This window comes from Verticillium alfalfae, genomic scaffold, assembly GCF_000150825.1.
Source record: "Verticillium alfalfae VaMs.102 supercont1.2 genomic scaffold, whole genome shotgun sequence".
Taxonomy (NCBI): domain Eukaryota; kingdom Fungi; phylum Ascomycota; class Sordariomycetes; order Glomerellales; family Plectosphaerellaceae; genus Verticillium; species Verticillium alfalfae.
The window spans coordinates 1,323,831-1,332,032 of record NW_003315037.1 but is presented as its reverse complement, the minus strand read 5'-3'; the positions used below and the strand labels follow the sequence as shown (position 1 = coordinate 1,332,032).

Sequence of the window (8,202 nt, the reverse complement as noted above, 5' to 3'; positions counted from 1 at the left end):
TGCGCCAGAACGGCAAGGTCGGCATCATTGGCGAGTTTGCCCGCGGTGCCAACACGCAGTGCCGCGATTCCGTCCGCGGCCTGCTCACCTTCCTCGAGGCCAACGCCGACGTCTGGCAGGGCTATCTCTGGTGGGCCGCCGGCCCCTGGTGGGACACCTACATGTACAGCTTCGAGCCCCCCAGTGGCACTGGCTACCAGTACTACAACGCTCTGCTCAAGGAGTTCATCCCTTAGATGGACTTTGGCGAGACAGACTGAGCCTGAATCCCATTTCCTTTTCGGAGGGCTGGAACCTCGGGCATCCAGACAAATGATTGGTCTCCGCCGGGACTCACATGATGCGGAGGGGCATAGAGGGGAGGGTGCTTGTACATAGCGATGGAGGGAGCAAGCTTCAGGACCGTACATACTTGACCACGTACATACTTTGTGACGATACATAAAATTCAACTGTACATATTGACACCATGATTTGGCCCTTCCTTTATGATTTTGTTTGTGTCTTTTAAAGCAGAATCTGTTCTTTGACTTTTTTTTGGTGTCCATTGGCCCAGACCCCGAGCATCGAGTTCAAGCTCACTAAACACCAAAAGACCAAATACCAAAAGGCCGCCCCAACGCCTCGGGTGGACTTCACGGTTCGTATCGTTCATACATGAAACAAGGTCCAATCAGCTTCGAATAAGCCGAGGTTGCATTTCGAACACCATGATGTCCCCGTTCTTATCGTGCATTCTCCATACAAGCGCCTTGTTTCGATCGCTGCGAGGTTTCCCCTCGTCGCACGTCATTCGGTGCCACCTTGATGGCCACCTCAGAGCAGCCCTCACCATGCTAACCACTTTGCGGCATGACTCGCCTTCCTGATGAGGAGCGTTCAAAATTATGGAAGGGGTTTGTCTTAAAAGGCAATGAAGAGTCTTGTCAGACTGACGTCTTCGAGACGCCAATGTTCGTAGCTCATGGCATCTTGGTTGACGCATCCTACATCATGGATTTCACCCCCGAACGCCGCCTCACCATTTGTGTGTGCTCCCACAGAAGATCATTGGCGCAATCACTTGTTCATCATGTCTCATTGACGCCGGCGACTCAATCTTCAACTCCGTCGACAGTCCCAAATCCAGCGGTGGCGAAACCATCCGGGGACGTCGTCGTGCAGACAGGCAGCCGAGACAAGACGAAGACGGCTTTCCTCGACCCTGAGAGGCCGACTGCTTTCAAAGTGGCAGAGCGCTTGCAAGAGATACTTGAATGGCTGGCAACGAGCTGGGTTGCCAGTGAAGAACCATATACAACTTGGACAACCAACGAAAGACAGGCTGGAGGAAGAGCGCTGTGAGGGTTAGGGTTATCTTATGTCTTTGGTCTTGGGGTCAACAGGCGTTTGGGTCACGATCAAAGACAGAAAGGCGAGCCACGGTGCCTCTGCAGAGAACACCAAACCATAGAGCCGTTTCCAGTAGCTATTTCTTGGTCCCGTCAAGCACAATCGACCTCAGCATCGACCATTGTCAGCCTTTGAACCTGTCATATGCGTGCACGGACCATGCGAGGGGTTTCGCTCAGCTGAGCCTCAGCTGAATATCTCGACCTCGGCCTCCTCCTTGATCTGGACCTGGTTCTGCTCCTGATGAGTTTATAATTTTCTGTACTCTTCCAAGATCAATGTATGCTTACTGCGCGCCCAATAGTCAAGCTCGACCCCCAAGTCCATGCCCGCCCCGTCGCACGCTCCACAAGGCCCGTCCCGAGGCGCGGGCCGGCCCCGCAGCCTCCGGGTGCTATCGCTCGACGGCGGCGGCGTCAAGGGCTATTCGACCCTGCTCATTCTCAAGCGCATCTTTGAATCCTTGACACCCGAAGACGGAAAAGGCCCAGAGCCGAAGCCGTGCGATGTCTTTGATCTCATCGTCGGCACGTCGACGGGGGGCCTCATCGCAATCATGCTCGGCCGCCTCCACATGTCCATCGACGAGTGCCTGAGCGAGTACGAAAAGACGAGCGCTGTCGTGTTTGGCAATCCCATCGCCCAGAACCCCATCGGGAAGCTGTTCAAGAAAGTCGCTACCGGCTCGTTCTATGACGTGACACTGCTGGAAGGCGCCATTCGGGATCTGCTTGTCCAGCGCGGCAAATCGGCCGATGAGTTGTTTTGGGAGAAGGATCCTCAGTGTAGAGTGTGAGTTGAACCAGAAGATACCGTGACCGGGCCTCTTCACGCCCAGCCGAGACATACTGACCTGACCACTCCAAGCATGGTCTGTGTGACGAGGAGCATCACCAGTAAGGTGGACGTGATCCGGAACTACACATCCAGGCACCCGACGCAGCAAAACTACAAGTGCGCCATCTGGGAGGCCGCCGCCGCCACCGCCGCAGCGCCCATGTTCTTCCGCTCCGTCACGCTCAAGACGGGCGAGGAATGGGTCGACGGCGCCATGCGCAGGAACAACCCGATCAACGAGGCCATGAACGAAGTCAACCGCGAGAGCGAACGCGGCTGGGAGGGCCGCGCCATCGGCTGCACCCTGAGCATCGGCACCGGCGTCGCGCAGGTCCGCGAGGTGTCCAACTCGGCGAGCGCCCTCGTCAAGAGCGTCGTCAAGATCATGACCGACTCGGAGGACGTCGCCGACGCCTTCCTCAGCAGCTCCTTTGGGCAGCAGCTCGAGCGCAGCCACCGCTACTTTCGCTTCAACGTGCCGCAGGGCCTGCAGGCCGCTCAAAGCTCGACGAGTGGAAGGAGACGAAGAGGATGAATGCTTTCACGATGGAGTACCTGTCCAAGTACGAGACGGGCAAGTCGGTCGTCACTTGTGCCAAAGTCTCTCCTTGACCCAGACGCTGCGAGTTAGTCTTGCTTCCGTACATGGCGCGCGTCGAGTGGGGAGATCAGCCGCTGATGATTCTTGTGAGGCAGTTCCGGTTGTCACGCGCAAGTTGACTCTCCGAGGTAGTCCATGTGTGAATTTCATCGACAGGGCGGCCTACACGAATGTTCTCAAGGACTTCTTCTGGACCTACGTCGATGAGACAAGCCAGATCTTTGTTCTATGGGGTTTAGGCGGTGTCGGGTACGCAGCCTTTTTTCCACATCTCTGTCTCTCTTCCTTACCAATAAAACCGAACCAACCCTGTAGTCGCTACATCTGACATCCACTAAGGAAAACCCAGCTGGCCTTGAAGCTTGCTGACACGATGAGCCAACGAGTATCAGTCATATGGATCCGCGCAGACCAGTCGAACAATTTCAAGCTAGACTACTCCAAAGTCTTGAGTCGGATGCTTCACGATGATGATCAGCCCCCCAGGCTCGAGACCATGACTGGTGCCGTTCTAGACGACCATCTCGAGCAGACTAGGGACTACCTCGAACAGCACCCAGGCGATTGGCTCCTGATTCTAGATAATGCTGACGATATGACAGCGTTCCGGGAGTCCATGGAGAGTTATCTCCCGATGCGAGGCAGGATCCTCGTCACCACGAGGGACCCGCGGTTCCAGGGCGATTTTGGAGCGCCAGACGATGGCATGAACGTTGTCCCCATGGACGATGAACAGAGTGTGAAACTCTTGCTAAAGCTCATACCAGCCAGGCTCCAGAAAGGCGACGAAGAAGAAAGCGCGCGAGCCAGGGAACTCGTCGACCTGTTGGGGCAACCTGCCCCTGGCCATCGCACAAGCGGCAGCGAACATTATTGACCAGCAAGTCTCGCTGAGCGAGTACGCGGCCGCCTTTCGCGAAGCAACCGACAAGTTCGAGGCTCTCAAGGCATCGACACACGACCGACGGACCCGCGACCCGCGGAATGCGGTGCAGTCCGTGGCGCTGACCTGGCAGATCTCGTTCGAGCGCCTCGAGCAGTCGTCGCCGCTGTCGGTGACGCTTCTCGGGTACCTAGCCTGTCTGCACTGGGACTCGGTGCCGCGCGACCTGCTGCGGCAGTTTCCAGACTTCGCCGGGCTCAGCGACATGGAGTTCCGCAACGTGCTCGCGCGCCTCATCCAGCTCTCGCTCGTCGAGGAGTACGCCGTGGACGACTGGCCGCAGCTGCGCATGCATCCCATGACGCACGAATACGCCTGGAAGCGCACCAGAGAAGACCCGGCCGAGTTTATCACAGGCTGCTTCCGGCTGCTGGGCGCCCTCTTCCCGCTCGTCAGCGGCGAGGACGACAATACCTGGCAGCTCTGCTCCTATCTCGCGTCGCACGCGATGCGCGTCGTCGGCCTGGCCCAGTCCTTGGCCTTGCAGAGCGAGAGTCAGCCGGGCCTGATGCACGTCCTGGCACTCTACCTGAATGCCTTTGGCAACGTGCACGTGGCGTGCCAGATAGCCAGCGAGGCTCTCGAGATGGCCAAGCACTTTTGGCCCGATCAGCCGTCGCTCCTCAACAGTTTCGCTGGACCAAGATTCAGTGCTTTACAAACCGCCCAGCGCTTCGAGGAATCTCTCGTGGACATCGACACCTGGGCCGAGACGGCCGACCTACCCTGGACGCAGACGCCGACGGTGCGCACTCGTCAACATCCGTCCCTCGCCTGAAGCCGACAGAAGCGCGCAGCACTGAACCAAAAAATACTCTGCGCTCAAAGAACTGAGACGCTTCGACGAGGCGCATCTCCTCAGCAAGCAACTCGAGCCCCCGACAGAGGGGACCGAGAACCGAGTGGACGGCGATGGCGCTCATCACGAAAGCACAAACAGTGCGCATGCGCTCCACAGGGGAGGCCGCAGCCGCGAGGCGCGCACTGTCGTTGACGAGGTGCTCAGGAACGTCAGGGGGCCAGACGGGGAGCTGAGGGTCAACCGACGGGAGTATCTCGCCTTCCTGAACCTCAAAGCAGACCTGCTGCTGCGCGGCGGGGACGGAACGGGCGACATGAGCGAAGGGATGGCGCTGTTCAAACAGGTGTACGACGAACAAATCACAACGACGGGCGTGGTCGACTCGGACACGTGGATCGCGGCCAACAATGTGGTCAACACGCTGGCAGACGCTCCGGATGAATTTCCCGACTCGGCCCAAACGAGCGCGCGCATATTCGTGGAGATGCTGACGGCGTGTGCGGCACCGGGCATGAAGCAGCTGAGAAACCAAGATTCAGGCAAGTTTCAGAGGCACGTACGCGTGTTTCTCATTCACTTTGACGAGTTCTTCAGAACTGGGCGTGTTCCGGCCGCCGAGAGTGACAGGCTCCTTGAGCTGCGCGAGACGCTCATGAGCAAATTTCTCCTGCAAACGGACATCACTGTTTTCGTCGAGACCTTCTCGGTTCACAATACGCGTGGGGTGCACCTCCAACAGCGGGGGCGCGCTGCGGAAGCAGAGATATGCCATCGAGATGCCATGAAGGGTCTCGTCGAGTGGGGATCCATGGGGCTTGATAGGCCGCCCGTACCGGGTATCAATTCGATGAAAGACTACGAGGAAACCGTCTCGACCTACCACTACAACATCATGCTAGCAATAGCTCGTCAAGGCCGTTTAGGGCACGCGCACGCCTACCGAGAGGAGAATATCAGGTCACTAGAGTTCGCGGAAACGTCCTGGGGGCCTTTGGACGTGAGAATGCAGACTGATGAGATGGATAGGCTCGTTCATGCGGAGGCACAGAAGCGATTGCTAGATGGGGACGTGCCGAGTGATGATCCTGAGGGCTGGTGGATGCAGCACGATGTCAATCTCTCTCGTTCCAAGATGAGGTATGGGGTTCTGAAGGTTCCGAAGGCCGGAGAGAACATGGTAGCAGTTGTTGACGACAGCGAAATCCATGATGCGAGCGTAGAAGAAGAGCGGGAACTTGACAAGCAGCAGCAACAACAACAACAACAACGACAACAACAACGACAAAGTGACCCAGTTCCACGGGAACCAGCCAAACCACAAATCGAAATATTATCAGCGAAGACTAGTAGCAGATGGGGGAAACGGCTGAGGCTTGCGCTAAGGGAAAGGATGAAGGTCTCTTCGCCAGAGGCGGTCCCTCTAGCTAGGTAGGCCAGTGGCTATCATTGACCTAAGAAATGGTAATTCCTGAGTCTGGGATTTTCATAGCTGTGACAACCAGACACTCGACACTCGGTGTTGGTCAAGTGGAATCGTCTTCATCGTGATTGAATATATCTGCAAGTCATTTTCATGGCATGACACGGCCGGCTCAGGAGAGCGACCCGATGATACTTAGGGTATACCGCGACAACAACTATAGACACTGAGAGTACCACTGGTTCTGCGCACGACAAGTGCTACCGGACTGACAACAGATCGCACCGCTCCATCCCTGGCCACCACACTGCGCCCAGCGCACAGCACAGTTGCCCCCTCCACCAGGCGGCGGCGCAGGAGGCGTGGTAGGCGGAACTGCAGGCGGTGTCGTAGGTGGCACCGTAGGCGGAGGGGAAGGCGAGCTTCCGCCTCCGACAGCCTGAGTGAAGAAATCCCATGTCTCCGTAGCGATCCAATTCTCGGTGCCCTGACCGCGGTGCTCGGCGACATGGTCGCCGCCGTGGGCGATCCACCAGACCGGGAAACCCTCTCGACAGCTGTATTCCGTTTTGATGTGAGCGTTGGATCCGCCAGATGGCTCAGGTGCATTCTTGGCTGCACAGCCATTGAGGCGTAAGAAGCGGTCGCGGAGCTCGTGACCCCTACTGATGGGCAAGACGCTGTCAATGACCCCGTGGATACCGAGGTAGGCAACGGGCGTGGTGCCGCCGGAGCAGCCGCTCAGCTGAGCACCGGCAATGACAGAGACGGCGCGCCAAATATCTGGGTTGACCCAGACGCGTCAGAGATGTGCAGCTGTCAAAAGAGGGAGTCTTCACTTACTGGGGCGTGCGCACGCAAGGGCGTTTGACATGGCGCCGCCGTAGCTGAAGCCCGTGGCGAAGCGCTGCGTTTCGTCGACGCACAAGGCATCCTGGACCTGGGCTAGGATTTGGTCGACAAATGTAATATCTGAGTCGCCGCTGTTGGCCCAGCCAGCATTCAGACCATTGGGAGCCACAAAGATGGTCGACTCCTCGGCAAGGGCCCGTAGGCCGTAGTAAGTCGGGGCCACATTGCCCATGTTACCTCCAAGCCAGTGGAAGCCAAAGACGAGCCTGTACTCTCGGTTGGCATTGTAGTTGGCAGGGACCTGCAGTATGTACTGGCGGTTGCCGATGTTCTTCGTGCCGCTTGAAGGAGGTGTCTTGCCGCATCCTAGTGTTCGCGCGAGAACGTTCTGCACGGAGGCAGCGAGGAGCAGGAGGAAGAGTGACGCAAGGGTCTGCATTTCGGCAACCTTGAGAGTGACAGATCGACCTGAGTCTGAGCTACATGGAGATATCAACGGACGGAACCCTTGGCTCAACTACCATACCAGAAGACCTCTCTTATAATGCGTCTCAACTGAGTCCCACACCTTTGCCTCCTGTGGCCTGAATTGGGAATACCGGGCTTGGTCTACGAAACGACACCGGAGCCACGGCGCCGACATGGAAATAGATCACGATGGGGCTCGGGTCTCTGGTTCCGCGAGAGTGACGGCGTTGGCTGTATGGGTGCGCTGATGTTACGGTGATCTGGCTGCAGCGTAACAATGTTCCGTAAGAACATTGCCCAGCACTTTCCTCATCAGGTTTCCCCGCATTGTCGGTAGTTGATCGAGGCATGCATGCGCGAACGACTGACCTGAATACACCCAGGACGTTGACTCGATGGCTGACTCGACGAGGCGACTTCATGTCGAGACAATTTGATCATGGCGCTGGCTGGAGATTCACCCCAACACGCGGAAGATCAGAAGTGGGCAGAGTGGTTTGAACCACAAGTCCCATTCGTGACACTTCCACATCATACTCTCGGCCCTCCGAACCCGGCAGCGAGTCGAATCTCCTTGGGTATAGTGGGCGCTTTCGGCTCAAATGCATCCACGACGCTCCCCCCGACGACATCGACAGCCCCCCATCTCTGCTCTCTTGACCGGCGCGGCCCTTGGGCCTTTGTCCCACACGCCAATCTCATCTAGAAGCACCTCAACCACCCAGACAAACCTCGCGTCGCCTGGTGCGTTGGCGAATATCCTTTCGGCATCTTCAGCGCTGCGCGGCACACAGGTACACAGCAGGTGTAGATCAAGTATCTGCGCAAAGACCATGCCGAAACTGGCTTATTCCGGCGAGAAGCGGCGTTTTGATAGCCAGCGATGG

General features: G+C 57.4%; 5 protein-coding genes across 5 annotated transcripts in view; 3 read left to right on the top strand and 2 right to left on the bottom strand.

The window, feature by feature from the left end:
* The window catches only part of VDBG_01864 (endoglucanase), a gene marked incomplete at both ends in the record, with an annotated part of 1,283 nt that extends 1,047 nt beyond the window's left edge, over window positions 1–236 (top strand). The window contains one exon of the mRNA XM_003007630.1: window positions 9–236. Coding sequence (XP_003007676.1) covers window positions 9–236 — 228 coding nt within the window. The remainder of the gene's footprint in view (window positions 1–8) is intronic.
* A 1,481-nt stretch (window positions 237–1,717) lies between these two features.
* VDBG_01863 (phospholipase) lies at window positions 1,718–2,764 on the top strand (the record flags this gene model as incomplete). Its single annotated transcript, XM_003007629.1, has 2 exons — window positions 1,718–2,184; window positions 2,260–2,764. 2 exons carry the CDS (start codon window positions 1,718–1,720, stop codon window positions 2,762–2,764), a joined length of 972 nt encoding a protein of 323 aa, XP_003007675.1.
* Window positions 2,765–3,326: 562 nt separating this feature from the next.
* On the top strand, window positions 3,327–6,007 carry VDBG_01862 (conserved hypothetical protein; the record flags this gene model as incomplete). Its single annotated transcript, XM_003007628.1, has 3 exons — window positions 3,327–3,545; window positions 3,598–4,518; window positions 4,622–6,007. The coding sequence occupies 3 exons, from the start codon at window positions 3,327–3,329 to the stop codon at window positions 6,005–6,007; spliced, it is 2,526 nt and encodes an 841-aa protein (XP_003007674.1).
* Window positions 6,008–6,212: 205 nt separating this feature from the next.
* Window positions 6,213–7,286, bottom strand: VDBG_01861 (ferulic acid esterase A; the record flags this gene model as incomplete). Its single annotated transcript, XM_003007627.1, has 2 exons — window positions 6,213–6,778; window positions 6,839–7,286. The coding sequence occupies 2 exons, from the start codon at window positions 7,284–7,286 to the stop codon at window positions 6,213–6,215; spliced, it is 1,014 nt and encodes a 337-aa protein (XP_003007673.1).
* Window positions 7,287–7,913: 627 nt separating this feature from the next.
* The window catches only part of VDBG_01860 (conserved hypothetical protein), a gene marked incomplete at both ends in the record, with an annotated part of 1,732 nt that continues 1,443 nt past the window's right edge, over window positions 7,914–8,202 (bottom strand). The window contains one exon of the mRNA XM_003007626.1: window positions 7,914–8,094. Within this exon, the coding sequence (XP_003007672.1) occupies window positions 7,914–8,094 (181 nt within the window). The remainder of the gene's footprint in view (window positions 8,095–8,202) is intronic.